Source organism: Plectropomus leopardus, chromosome 12 (genome assembly GCF_008729295.1).
Source record: "Plectropomus leopardus isolate mb chromosome 12, YSFRI_Pleo_2.0, whole genome shotgun sequence".
NCBI classification, from domain to species: Eukaryota; Metazoa; Chordata; class Actinopteri; order Perciformes; family Serranidae; genus Plectropomus; species Plectropomus leopardus.
In genome coordinates, this window is record NC_056474.1 from 27,971,668 (window position 1) to 27,987,199 (window position 15,532).

The 15,532-nt window shown below is 38.0% G+C and overlaps 1 protein-coding gene across 1 annotated transcript in view; it reads left to right on the top strand.

Annotated features, from left to right (window-relative positions):
* Nucleotides 1-5,566: 5,566 nt before the first annotated feature.
* Nucleotides 5,567-15,532, top strand: part of LOC121951285 (solute carrier family 12 member 7-like) — a 36,985-nt gene continuing 27,019 nt past the window's right edge. The window contains exons 1-3 of the mRNA XM_042497551.1: nucleotides 5,567-6,310; nucleotides 13,345-13,436; nucleotides 14,557-14,688. Of these exons, the coding sequence (XP_042353485.1) occupies nucleotides 6,163-6,310; nucleotides 13,345-13,436; nucleotides 14,557-14,688 (372 nt within the window). The 5' untranslated portion in view covers nucleotides 5,567-6,162. The remainder of the gene's footprint in view (nucleotides 6,311-13,344; nucleotides 13,437-14,556; nucleotides 14,689-15,532) is intronic.

The window sequence follows — 15,532 nt, forward strand, 5'->3', positions numbered from 1 at the left end:
ACTAATTTCTTTTTTAATGCCAGTGATGATTCTCTACCATCATCTATGTTTCCTTAGAATGAACATTTTGACACAAGACTTGTGCATGAATCAAAGTATACTGTAATGAGTCAGATGTCTTTAAACTGCCAGTTAAGGCTAACAAGACTCAGACATACTCTCCGCATTTCACATACAGTAACGGTCTCGTACAAGTCACACGGTTGTGCACAGTTCCAGTCATACTACTGAGGGTCCATGTCCGTCTTGTTTACCACACCAACCCGTTCTCATCCCAACTCATCACATGGTGCCACTTTGTCAGTGACCTCCTGCATCTACTTAGGTATAATTATGCATCAGATGTTTACACTCCAGGATGTCATTATTGTGAAGTCATTACTGTGATGTCAACAAATGCACATGGTGGGATTACACAGCATGGTCCTTATCTTTACACCACAGCACATAGCAAATAATGGTTAGGATTAGGCAACAAACTAAAGGATGGTTAGGTTTAGGCAAAAGAGGCACATGACAAGGTGTAGAAAAAAAAAGACTCACATCCACACAGGAAGCAAACTCCAGACTCCCGCATGAAAGTCGGTTGTTACCTGTCCACCTTCTCACCCACACCCCTACTCCTCACCAACTTCATATGTGCAATTGCACTCCTTATATTATGTTGTTACTGGCAGCGTATTTACCTGACGCTGTCCTTCAGCGTTTCATGCGCAGATGCCAAGGTATGTCTGTGACATGTCCCATGCACATTGCATGTGGATGCACCCGGTGCCGTGTTCCAGTTGGAAGCGGAAAGTGGCTTTTGGTGCCAAGCTCATAGGCTAAAGCACTGACAGAGCAGATGTATTTGAAGAGTTCAGAGTGAGAATGGGCTGGCCACGCATGCCAATTCCCCAATCCACACTCTATTCCAGTTGATGGTGGTAATACACCATAACCTTCTTTTGCCAACTGCCATAAAAATCAAGAAGAAGAAGAAAATGGCAACCTCACAACAACAAGAAGCGCTCCTGTGTTTGTTGATTTTGGCTGAAAAAGAAAAAAGCAAAAGGACCAGATACAGGAAATACAGTACACTGGTATAGCCTAAGAGATGAGAGATGAGTTTGTTTTTTTTAATAGAGCATAGACCATTGCCACACTTGCTCTACACACAGTCTGCATAGTTACAAATTTTGGGCTGCATGTGGACCCTTGCAGACAGGGGCGGATGTCAACAATTACGTCACATGGACTAAAATAGACCAAAGCAGACCCTCACGAATTCATAAAGTAGCCTGTTAAGTGGTCATAAAGGTCCAGCGTTAAGGATTAAGTAGCATCTAGCAGTGGGGTTGCAAAACTAAAACTTTTCATGTGTTCCAGGCGTGCAGAAGAATTACTGTGGCCGACTCTATAGCCAGTGTGTCATTTGTCTATTTTTGTTTGTTCGATATAAACGGCTTATTCTAAGGTAAACACATGCGATTATAAGTCATTGAAAACATAGATTAGAATGTTATTTAACCATTACTGCCATTAGATGCCCCTCAGTCCTACACAGTAGCCTCTTAAAGACAGGAATGTAAGCAGATGATTCATGAAAACCGTAATGTGAACTTGTGAAAAAAAAAGTAAATTACCTTAATCGCATCCCAATTACGTGTTAACAGTGACAACCCAAGTAAATTTTGTTACTTTAAAAAATAAGCACAAAAAATGAAGTATTACATGATTAATAATTTAATCGAATGGGAACTTTATGGAAACTATTACCTTGTAGCAGTCTTACAGGTATTCCTATATTAATCAGGTTCATTTTGAACAACCTCAGAACTCCAACTAAAAAGGTTTCGTATAGAATGACATGTTTTAATAGCCTGCAAGTTATGTGACGCTCAACAAAGAGAAACTCCGATTCATTTGCTTGCAGGATTAGAAATTCTGAGTTGTATTCTCATAAGAGGTAATAACAGCAATGAGTCCTTTTGCCGTGATATCGCGTTTTGCGGTCTGCCAGCACAGTGCAAGCAGTTGAAATTTATTCCCCGTGTGATGACACAAGAGGTCGTCCAAACCCTCCAGTATGTTTGCACAGCTACCTGGTTTTGGACGGGGGGAGTCAGTAAACAGGTAAAACGCTACAAATAGAACCTAGCCACTTAAGAATATAGTCTTGAGGGAGGGCAGCCCGCTCCCGGGTCTGCGTCAGCACTGACCTTTTTGCTGTTTGCTGAAGGGATTTGATTTCACCTCGAACTCTCTCGCTTTCCTTTTTTTTTTTCAACATTCACACTCAAGCCATCTGAGGAGTATAAAAGGGCAGTTTTGTCTACGAAGGAGAAGTTGGAGTAGTTCAGTCATGGGCCAAGTGGTATCACACCAGTGATAAGCTGGTTCCAGCTGAGAGATGTATGGCATTTTTTGAGCAAGGAGGTTGGAGGTTTTGCATCTTGCTTCTAAAAGCAAGCATGCATGCTTCTAAATATGCATGCATTTCATATGGAGGTCAGAGGTCAGGGTTAGCACAAAACATTGAGTGCTTTGCTAAAGGAAAGATCAACAGTGCCTCTAATTGTCACAAGTCCCCAAGTCACTAAGTACATATCTCTGCTCATTGCTACCTCCTGCTGTGAGTCATAGCTGAAACCTATTTACAGTCATCCCCATACTGGTTGTTTACAAACTATAAATATCCTTCCCTGTGAGCCGGACATTGACAGAACATCTCCTATTCATTGTCAGTTTAAATGTTGAGCTTCAGCACCCTCTGCTGGCATTACATAGGCAGGCTTTGTCACTGCTGGATGCTCTCCCTATTTTCAAAGAAGATTTATACATTTTTAGCCAAGATATTCAAATAGGAGTCACAACAACATGAGCCTCTCACACACATAAATTAATGTTTAAAATGAAGGTCAGAACGTCACTAAGAAAGAAAACCTAATGCAGATTTTCTAAAGCTCAGCTCTTTGCCAACAATCTTAAGGCTTAGGAGGGAAAGACAATTATGTAATGCTCCTTTTTACACCACTTTCCCAACAAAGCTGAACAAATAGTAGGTTTCCTCTGTGGTTTCCAGTGTGGCTTTTGTGGATGGGAGATTATCAGATATCAGGGCAGCTGTAGAGGGGGTGTCTGCAGGTTAAACACGAGCCATGTTTGCTTTTGACTGCTGTTCCAGTCCAGTTCTGTTTAGTAAGGTCTACATTTCAAGGCACACTATATTTCATATTAACTATTACATGGCTCAGCAGTTTTGAAATAGGCCTGGGGACGAATACTCAGTCTTCAAAGACAAACATCTGGTCAAACATCTGGGCGGCCTGTATTTTAGAAATGCCAGAGATGGTCCTTTAAATTCCAGCTATTCAGGATCACTCACTTTAGTTGTGTTTAGTTTATTTAGGAAATCATTGGGAGTCGATCAGGATACGATACAGTTTGTGTCTTGATTCCTCTGTTCATGAATTGGGAGAAGGACAAAAACTCTACAAATGTACATAAAGCGGGAGAGTTTTAAGATCCCAAGAAAAGTAGGTGTCATGGACCAAGTAAAAACACTTTATGCTGAGCCAAGCACTCACTCTGTCTCTCACACAGACACACATACACACACACACACACACACACACACACACACACACACACACACACACACACACAGAGAGAGAGAGAGAGAGAGAGAGAGCGAGAGAGAGAGTTGTGTTTCCATCACTTCAGAGGACATTACATTGACTTATTCACTTCTGGAGACTTATACTAACCCTAAACACTATATGCCTCATTGTTACCCTAACCTAACCCTAGCCCTTACCCTAAAACTAGTCTTTACCCAAAAATGTACTGATTCACATAACTGGGGACTTGCATTTTGTCCCCAAAAGGAGGGGAAGTCCCCATAAGGGTGTAAATGGACATACACCCCCCACATTATGCGCAATACAAACACGCTCACACACACACGGCAGCAGCAGCATTAGTCACAGATAATATGCAGGAATGTGACTTGGTGACTCTAGTATAGAAATATAGTATATGGCGTAGAGACAACTGAGAAACTGCAAAAAAGCAAAAAAATAAATAAATAAAAAAGTTTGCGTCCATATAAGTCATAATCTAAATGTATTCCTTTTTTAAAATGAAATTATCAAAGTATTATTAAATATTAAAAATAATTAATTAATTAAAAATCCATTAATAAAATTACTGTCTTTATTTACTTTAACATATTTGTCATATCAGATCATTTTAATTTGGGGCTCCAAATGTAAAACCACAAAACAGCTATATTATTGTGTAATTTTTTGGTAAGGTTTACCTAAACTATTTTACACTTAGTTACGATACGTTAATATAAACTAAACTAAGCTAAATTTATATGTAGAATAACAAACTAAGCTAAGCTTAGGCTACGATTTTGCTAAACTCACAGACATACTGTATGTCTATGTTTAAAATAAAGCTAAGGTGAAGTCGGCCTAAGGCAGAATAAGCTAAACTAAGCTTAACAAAATTGTTATCCTAGCCAGAGATGTATGTCTACCATGGAAGCAGGGAGCAACAACAAACAATGATTAGCATGTTAATGTAGCTTTTTTTTTTGGGGGGGGGGGGGGGGGGGTGTTCTGTGACACACAAAAATTAATATTGCAGCCTGTGGAATAATATAAGTTATCAATAAAACGGATGATGCAAGTTTATGTATGGATTAGGCCGAAAACAACAACCTACTGAGGTGCAGCAATGTATATTATTTTGCACCTGCATATAATATCAGAATTATTATTATTATTTTATTTCTTTTATTTTGTTTTTTATTCTTTAATATATTTAAATTTACACATTACAAATTAAAAAATACAGCAAACAAACTGTAAATAAAAATAAACTTAATTTGCATTATTTGCTGTGTGTTTACTTGTCTATCAGCCACTTAAACCTTGAAAAGCAATGTATAAAAAAAGCATAAAGACAAAGAAAAGAAAACTTCATCAGTAAGCAATAACAGTGTTTATTGTTGTTGACTATTCAATTGTATTCTATGATACATTTCAACATGACAACAAAAAATGGCAATGGAGAGGTCATATTTACTGCACTGAAGTGTCCAAAAGAAATGCTACAGATAAATAGTGATTGATGAGGACATTCAGCTGATAAAATACACAAAAAATACATATTTATACTGTATACAGTAGGTGTACTCACTGTCCTTCTAAAGGAGGTTTTCTAAAAAGCCTACAGTACATTATCATAAATGTCCTAACTCTTTGAGAAAACCTTGCATAAGAGTGCCAATAAAATCCTGCCAACTGCAAACAGTTCATGTTTGCTTATTTCCATTGTTATACAAAGCTCAAAGCTCCTGTTCCCCTCGGTCTGCCCATTGTAATCTCTGATGAAACTCAGAATACAGTGGAAAGTTAGCGTCCAAGGTTTTCAAGGTGTTTCCTTTGCAGGCACAATGCTTGTGCGCATGCAAGCGTGTGGTGTCATTCTGTGCTTAACACTTCACTGCTACCCACAATGCACTGTGGGAAAGGTAACACCCATTCTGTTTACCTGGAGGAAACCAGAGACGGAAGCTACCAGTGGAGGGAGAAGAGGAAGCAAAATCAAAGGCTAAAAAGAGCAGAAGTTTGTGTTTGGATTATCCTTGTTGAAAATAAGCCAGCTGTTTTTTTTTCAGTCTGAGTGGATTTTAAACATACTTTGGATACTTTTACAGATAGTTTGTACGTACCTTTTGGCTTGACAAAGGTGTGAGTGAGAGAAGTGGAACAGTCAGAGTAAAGGGAGGAGTTGCAGGGCTCTCCATGTAAGGACTCACACTCTGTTCATATGGTAAACAGAGGGTCACATGGGGCAATAGTCTTGGAGCAGTGGGGGGAAAAGGGAGGGAAAGGAACAAGGAGAGAGACACTGCAGGACTTTGGCCTAACTCATGCTCAGGAGGCGGCACCTTCACCCTGAGTTTAGAGGACACTGCATTCCACAACAACAAGAAATAAGACACAAGATTCAGCAGGAGAGCCATGTGGAGGTGAAACTTAAAGCTCCAACTGCCACACCGAGGCCTTGATTTGACTTTGCTGAAAGTTCAGCAGCTAGTGCCCTCTTGCTTGTTGTCACTGGACACTCACTTCTTACTTTCTTGCTGACAACTGAAGAGCCAAGATGCCCACCAACTTCACCGTAGTGCCTGTGGAGGATGCAGAAGGCAGCAGTAACAGCGCGGCTGCAGCTGGAAGCAGCAAACCAGCCAGTTTGGGCAAAATTTTCAGGGAAGAAGATGATGAGGAAAACTTGCAAGGATCTAACTCAGGTAGTAGTATTATGAATGTGATAAACACACTCATACATTTGTTGGAATATACTCTTTGGGCTCATGTGAGAGCTGGAACCTATCCCAGCATGTGCTGGGTGAAAAGATATGTGTTAAAATGTGTAGGTTTAGAAAACTGTATACGCCATTGTGTAACTGAACAAGTGAAAACGGAAGCACGCTGACATAAGCAGTCAGATACATGCTACAGCAGGCACATGCTGTATAACCACACACACACTTTGAGTGTGACATCGTTCAGCTAGCTTGAACTTGCAGTGCAGCTTGATTAGTGTAGTAGGGAGGGGTGTGTGTGCTGTTGATACTTAAACCAGTGCAAATCAGTAGTTGGGTGTATTTGCTTAATCATGGCTGTAGTGCTTGGTCATATGTCTATAATAAAAAAAAAGCATAACCTATAAAGGCAAAGAGCTCAGAACTAGCAAAAATGGGGATTTTATGATTCAGACTGGGAGACTGTGACAACAGAGAGATAGAAATACAGTGATATTGTCATTTCATACTTTTTATGCAGATATTCTTACCTCCAGAGAACCTACAGTACATGATACCCAAAAAAATCAGAAACTGCACACTGCCATGTTATATCAGCAGAATGTTAGCAGAAAATGCAGGCCATCAATATCCGCCCTCTTGTCCATTTAAATTTGTAAGCCTAAGAAACGAGATTATCTGTTTTGCTTGGTGTCTTCCATCTGTCTACAGTTAATATTTATATTTTATGTATTTATATATATATTTTTCTTAAGATAATGAATTGATATACATTTCAATATATCTTAATATGGAATTCAGTTTATTGTCATTATTATTATTATTATTACTACTATTTTTTTTTTATTACAATGGAGTCTGATGTGGCAGCTATTAGAATCAGCTAAGCTAGCAGATTAATAAATAACATAATAACCCTGATGATATCATTAAGGTTAATGTCTGAGACTTCAGAGATCTCCAGAGACATGATAGACTGATGAGTAAACTGAATTTAAGGTGTAATTTGTGTAGCTTTTGGAAAAAAATTAGAAAAATATAGTCTACTTTTTCCCCACTGAGGGTTAATCATAAATGTAACAGTGGACAGTGGGTACTTTATCTCTTAATGTCTTTCATTGTAAAAGCAGATGTCACCGAATGTGCAGTGCTCAAAAGGTTACACAACCATATATGCGTAAAGAGTGCTGATGGGACAAGATGTCATCTGTATAAACACTAACATCTCAGTACCATCATTTTCCAAAGCAGTTTCCTATGACCAGTTTCATATTTCGATGTATTCACCTTTGTTACTCCTTAGACTGCACACAAGGCACATCTTTAGGTCTCTGTGGGTTTTGGAGAAAAATGTACACATTCAAAGAAAAGCCAAAAGTTTAAACATGGGTAAAATATCCGCAATCCAATGTTTCTTAATTGAAAATTGCCATCTTGGACTATCATAGCTGGTTTTGTAATGCATTCAAATCTGTTCACAAAAATGGTTGAAACTCATAATCTGAGGTCAAATATTCATTTGTGCATGAAGACAGATATAAATGAAGAACACTGAGCTAAAAAGTTGTGATAAACAGAGAGAATAGGGTTAAAGTAAAACAGACATCAACATTTTTGAAGAGAGAGAGAGGTGAGAAGATCAATAGGCCTACTACTGCCATGTCTATGGGCCCCATAATTCAGAAAATCATGGTAACGTCATCCTACCGAAACAGAACACTTTTGGCTTCATGTGCCATTAATCAACTTCCATAGGAATGAACACCTCCAATGCTGTATCCAGGTCTCTTTATACAGTACATCCATGATCTAACCACCACTAGATTCCAAAAACAAATAATTTCCCAAAATGTCAAACTATTCTGTAAAATCCTCAACAACCTGTTTATAGTGACTGAAAGTGAAAATGAATATTAAATATCTAATAATAAATTGTCTTCCTTCGTTGGAATGGCTGAACATTAAAGCATGACCACATTACACTACTTCTATCACTGTAAACACACACCGTTCAGAGCAAGAAGAGCTTTCTAATCGTCTTTGGTGAGGCTGTCAATGAGACAAACTTCCCAAAGTCTGTGTAAAAAGTCTTGTTGTGTTTTTTAAGGGCAGTTTTGTTCCTTGATCGTCATGTCCTTTCCCCTGGCAATTGAACGCAGGCACTTTCAACAACTGTACTGCGGAAAAGGATGTTAATCATGTTTCCCATGAGTTAGCCTGGTGCGATGGGCTGGCTGCCAGCAGTGCAGGGATTGTAAAGGAAGTTTATTTTTAGTGACTTTTGTTTGTTTGGATTGTCACTTTTTGTAATGCCTCTAGTTTCTAGTTCTACAAGCTAGTTTGACACTCACTGAACTGCATATTGTGTGCATGGTTACGGTTATGCGTATGTCACAGCAGGGTTCATGGACTATTAACTTTAAATGAATTCTCTCACCTCTATCACTCATTATACAACTTTGAATAATTGCCACAACAGTTTTGGCTCTACACTCCTAATTCAAAATGGTAGCAGTAACTTTTAACTCCAATACCCAGAAATCCTGCAAGAAATCCAAAATAGGCATCCAACTGGTCTTCCACGCTTCATGTCAAAGAAAACCAAAACAACACAAGACAGCTTTTAGTAATGTGCTAGCATAGTACTGTTACAGTTAGTTTATGTTTATGCACATGGGATTTATCTGCAGAATCTCAAATTTATTGCAGTATTCTTTATTAATTAATCTGTATTAATCATTTAGCAGCATGTTTCTATATTGCTTCCATTGTGCTGTCCACGGTGAACTGACCCTCTGGGAGACTCTGCTATTGTTCATAACTAAATATAGACATCTACCAGTTTACACACTTACTGCATGGGAAGCTTTTCAGTATTTTGGATTTTGTATAAGCACATGTCAGAGTGTGTTAGTAACCCTTCGTGATGTTGTACTTTACAATTATTCCTGCCATTTTCATTCGCTTTTTATCTCTTTAAAATTGTGGGTCTTTAGGGCAGTAAGACTAGACAGACATCAGGACAAAACTTTTAATTCAGAATTAGACTTTCTGAAATGTAAGACTTTAGGTTAAGTAGTTATATTTGAAGGACAATGTTAGCATAAGGGAATGTATGTTCCATTCAAATACAAACATATACAGTAATACTTTTTTTGTGTGTATTAGACTGACTCCACAGTTTAACCCCCTGAGCCCTAAGCCGTTTTTACCTTGTTTAGGTTCGCCTGGACTTTTTGTGAAATAATGCAACCTCAGTCTATCAAAGCACAATGAAGTTATATACAGTTTTGTTTTGGTTTTTTTTCAGGACAACCTGGGCTATCAGTGATGTCACTTTAATGTACAAATAGTTATGAGACCATAAAGACAAAAGAAAAAACAAGATGGAAATTGAATTGTACAGAGATTGAGTGATAAATCACCCAAAAACCTCTCTACAGTGTTGGGAATCAGAAAGTGACAAAATAAACATTAAAACTGTTATAGTTAAAAAAAAAAATGGACACACTTTTCCAAAAAAAAGTCCCATCGTTTTTTGTTTTGCAGTTGTTTGTGTATCCCATTATCTGTGCCATTCTGCAAAGCAGCTCCTCTCTGAGGGCCCTGATCCTCCTGCCTGCTCTGCCTGCAATAAACACAGTTTACATCCATATGAGGCCCTGCTGCTTGTTACACTGTCTCCTGATTTACCCTGGTCTCATAATAATAATAATAATAATAATAATAATAATAATAATAATAATAAAACAACAACAACAACAACAACAACAACAACAACAATAAACAACAATAATAATAATAATAAATAATAATTATTATTATTATTATTATTATTATTGTTATTATTATTATTATTATTATTATTATAGGGCCTACCAGCGTTTATGCTAATGCGGGAGGCGCTGCCAATAACACAGAGCGATAGATACAGCTAAATAGATACAGCAGGATTAGACCAATCACAGTGCAGTTTGCTTCAGATGACGTATGCTAATGAAAGCGGATACAAAGCGTCGATCGGTCTTCCGATTGGTGGACAAGACCAAAGCAAACCTCTGACCTCTCTCGTGCTGATCCATGGGAGGCCAATATGGCGTTTAGTATCGATGCTAATATATTCTTATCACCGAAATATCATTAAAATATGGACGGAAGACACCCAATATCGGATCTGTCATCACGGAATTATTGAACAACGTCCCGTAAAAACACTCGACTTCCAGGGCTGAATAGTGAAGCTTCTAAAAGATCAACGATGCACCGGGTGCACCTCTGTCATCCCCGTTAAAGGCACAGCCGGGAGCTTCACACTGCCGAAGATCGTAAAACGATCCGACCTACGGTCGCAGAGTTAGGACACTTTACATAAAGTGGAAGTTTGTGTGTATGAGAAACCTTTAGTCAGCACTGATTGGTTCCTCACGCTGCTGAAGCATCTGTTAACAAGTTACCTTGTGTACAATTAGCAAAGAGCAAAGCATGACATGTTTAGGGCTTGAAAGTCAAAGTTTTAAGTCATTAACAAGTCATACTTCTTTCTTCATCAAATGTAATGCAATTTTAACAACAGAGTAATAACATTATTGTTGTGCTTCCATCTGTTAGTTTCGATCAGAGCATTTTGCTTACTCTAGTTTGGTTTTTGTTGACCATAGCTTGTTTTTGTACATAAACAAAATAATCTTTGGTACAATTTTTTTCCAACCAGTAACCAGTAATGTAACGTTAGTTCTCTCCTAAAACTTGATTGGATGCTGTTAGATTGGTTCAAACAAAGTGGATATGGGGAATTAAGTGTCAGCTTGCTGGGATAGCATACATGCTTGTTCAGAAAATTAAGGGAAATGAATTGATTTTTGGCACATTTTAAATATTGTGCTCTTTAAACTTTAGCTTTAGGGAAGGTATCGAGTATTTTGAAGTCAAAAGGCTCAAGTCCAAGTCAAGTCACAGGTTTTTGGGTTTTTTTTTAATGTAGTCAAGTCTCATTCAAGTCCAAGTCATATAACTTAAGTCCACACCTCTGATAATTATTATGTTCTCCTGTTTTGTGTTTTTACAACACTTGGCACCTCCTAGTGGTTTTACATCAATGAGATGAATATTCAAGGATAATCCATATAATTGCAATGACAAAGTTTAACTAAGTTAAATATTGCTTAGGTGTTTCTTTATTGATTGTTTCTGTAGTATTATTAATGTATTGTGTACACTCATACTATTCTCTATTTTCTACTTCTCTATTTCCTTTGTTCAGCCTAATGTATTCCTTTGTGTCTTGGATACAAAGTGGCTTTAAAGCACACACACACACAAAAAAAAAACGCTGATACCAGACCAGTGTGCAAAAACTCCGCCCACTGGTAGGCCGAACGTCTGTACACTGGTTGATCCTCTCAGTTAGTTTAAAGGATGAGGTTCTGGCTCGGTGCCCACTGAGGGACTTCCCAGCTTATCACAGCATGCTGGATTTTATTACACCATGTCATGTGCATCCAGAGAACGCTGTTCTTCTTATTGAATGCTCTTCAGTGATCTCTGAACCACTGTGAAGTCACTGGTTCTTCAAGGCAGTTAATATGAGCTGATAACAGTGTGATTGAGTGTGATAACATACCAAACCCAACAAAGTGAGACCATTGCGTGACAACCAGGGGCAAAAGATTCCAAACTGGGAAGCAATTTGAAAGGCATTTCTTAATATTAGGCTGCTCTGTGCAGCTTTGCCTTTACAAAAGCTGACAAAAGCCATATCTGTGGGTAGAGCCTTAATTTGTTTTTTGATTTGACCCCTTATCCCTCTACAGACAGTATAGGACTCTTTTCTCACAAAGTTTTAGAAGAAACAGTTTTTTCAAAGTGGTTTGGACTACGAAGTGCTCGCAGTCAATGGCTCTAGCAGGTTTAGCCAGAAGTTAAATGGCTCTGGCTCAGTAAGTCATGATGCTGTTACGCAGGCAAAAAAAAAAAGTCACAAAAGCTAACTGATGTTATCTGACTATTGACCAATGTAGTAGTTCAAGCTAACATTAACGTTAGTGTTATTTGTTAAAAGTTTCACTAGTTGTGTTTCGAGTAGCATTTCACTTGTATGTGTATGTGGTTTTCTGGATAGTACGCAAATGAGTTTCATTTAATATGTGAGAGGAAAAGCACATATTAAATGTTAAGTGGCTGACTCTTGTTACTAATATAATGTAGGATAAAATACACGTCATACAACAAAACAATCTTAAAAAAACTTTGACTTTGGTTTCACAGAGGACACAAACCATGGTCTCCTGGGAGAAAGTCCTTTGCTTCTGTGATACAACTATGTTCACACCCTCAGAATTTGTCACACTTTTCACGACATCATCAGACATTCTCTTTTGGTCCCGTAATAATTACTAAGACCACTAGAGGATGCTGCCTAAAAAAAAAGGAAATAGGCTATGGGTTGTAATTTCAGCTTGTTAAAACGATGAGGTTGTATTTTGGAAGACAGCAGTCTCCCTAAAACATAGCTTTACACTGTTAAACTATGTGTTTTAACTTAAACAAAAAGATAGTCTTCGGGCTGCCTTTAAATTGTAAGCCAAATGAATATGAGAAGACAAGATTAGGTCATTTTGCAATTATTCAACTTCAAGTTAAGGCAACTTAAAAATTAAGGTTTTTTTCCCCCAAAGCCATCTGTGGTTGATTGAAAGTTCTCTAACCAGACAGTAGTTTTGAGTTTCATTTTGCCTGCGTGAAGCAGGTGATCACTCAGTGTTTTTGGCCAACCAAATTTGACACCAAAATATTTATCTGAAATCCGCAGTTTAGATAACCCATAGTGGGATGTGTTTATCACCCCTCCATATTCTGTCTCATTACTGCTATGACACACCCATGACTAATCCTCCAGTTCATCACTGTGTGTACAATCTATCATGGCTACAACTGTTATGGATACAGTACCTCTGTTCTCTTGTCGCTCTATCAATAATTTGCATCTTAGAGCATGTTTTTTTTCTTCTGTTTCGCACTAGGAGATGACAGCCAGAGAGAGTCCAGTCCATTCATCAACTCAGATGATGAAAGAGAGCGCTATTATGAAGGCAAAAACATGGCCCTGTTTGAGGTAAGACAAAAAATGATGGTTCTCCAAATTCATACATGTTTAAGCATTTGACTCGCATGTTAAGTAATTTGCACCATCAACTAAATATACATCTCGCATATAGTACAGGAAGATTATGTCATTATTGTCTGCCACGTCACATTTATAACTAACTTAAAAAAGGTGCGTTATTTGAAGTTGCTGACAATACATAGCTATATGATCAGAAGGTTACTTGTTTTAGGAAAGATAAGAAAATAACAGACAATCTAAATAAAATTAAATAAAAAAGCTAAGTAGAATTAGAGTAAGCACATTGATAAAGGAATCTAAAAAAAAAAGTATGCAAAAGTATTTTTCCTGGGCAGGTTGTTCCAAAGCTTCAGGTCCCCTGTAATCTTAAGTTGGGACAGAAACCTCTGAATCGAAGCCTCGGAGTACGTACAAGTTAATTTGGTACAAAGATGGAGTTAGTTAAGAAGAAAATGTAACAAAGAGAAAAGCCATGAAGAGCTTAAAAAGTAGAAGTCGACCAATATTGGTTTTTCAGGGCAGATCCCAATTATTTGTACTTAATGAGACCAAAAACTGCTATTTCAAACTGATATGCATTTACAATAAAAATGAATATTAAAGGCTCCAACACAAAACTTTGTTTAAATGCCTTTAACAAATGTTTAATCAAAAACGGAAACTTTTTGGTTTGGTGTAAATTGGTGTAGTAAGTGAAAATTTAAATTAAAAAAAATGAATGAATAAAAATAGCTCCCTGTGGTTTTAAAAAGCAGGAGTTCCTCCCATGCTGACACTTAGTTTGCATGTATTACAGACTGCCTTCCCTGGTGTTGGTTGAGTTTAATACGCATGCTTTTTCATCAATTAATTGTATCAGTGATCATTAAAATTAAATGCTGATGCAGATAATCAGCAAAATACAAATATCATCCCTGATAATTGGCCTGGCTGATGAAGGCTGAAGTAATCAGTAAGATCTTAAACACCCAGGGAGGCAGTGTAAGGGAGGTAAAACAGAGGTGATGTGTTCATTTCTCTTGGTTCTGTTTAAAAGCTACTGTGCCCATGCATTAAGGTGTTGAATTCCCATGCTTTATTTTATCTCTGCATTTCTCCGTCTCTGCAGGAGGAAATGGACAGTGCGCCCATGGTATCCTCTCTTCTCAACAAGCTGGCCAACTACACCAACCTGACCCAGGGTGTCCGTGAGCATGAGGAGGCTGAAAATGAGGACGGGGTCAGAAGGGTCACTGTCATGGTACGCACCTCTTTTTTGAGCCAGTGAAAATTTTGATACTGCAAGTTGAAACTTTGTTATAGGGACTGGTTTTATTTTGATGCAGTTGACATACTCACAGCAGATCAAAATCCAACAAGTTTCTCATCATCTCAATGATGCTTCAACAGAAGTGGTCCAGCTGTTCTGTAAGGGTGCTAATGTGCTCAGTGCTAATAAGCCCCTAAATGCATTCTGCTATTCGGGCTCGCCATACAATGTCGCACTGTGTACAGTGTGTACCTCTGATTTTATGTATAGGCAGTAAAATAAGTTCCAGAGTATGTAAGTCCAGCTTTTCAGTTTTGCAGTACCGTTTGCTGCTGACTTTGATCTTTAGGATGATGATCTGAGGCGATAAAGCAGCTCGTAAACATCTCTAAAGAATAGACTGTATTGTGATAAAGACATCTGCCTTTTTCTTTAAAGTCTTTCATACTTTAAGATTAATTATGACAACTAGATTTTACATAACACCATAGCATGTATATAAAGGGCGAAGACACGCCCCTACTTACTCCATCTATGCTTAAGTGAGGTTGAAATACTCAAGATACGGGCATTGGCTGTCACAGTTGTCAATCATGGCAGAAAAGCCCCCTTTTATTTCATTAAATAACTCATTAAAACCGAACTTATCATAAAACCAAACACTTGAACAAACAGGGTGATGAGAACTACCTTCAGCAACAGAAACCATTTTTAGGAAATATTTATTTGGCATGTACTTTGAGTTTTTAGTTTGGCCTATGTCCCATTCACTAAAGTCCCGTGTCACTGCTGTTCAGCAAATACACTTTATAAGAGATGACACAGGATATACCAC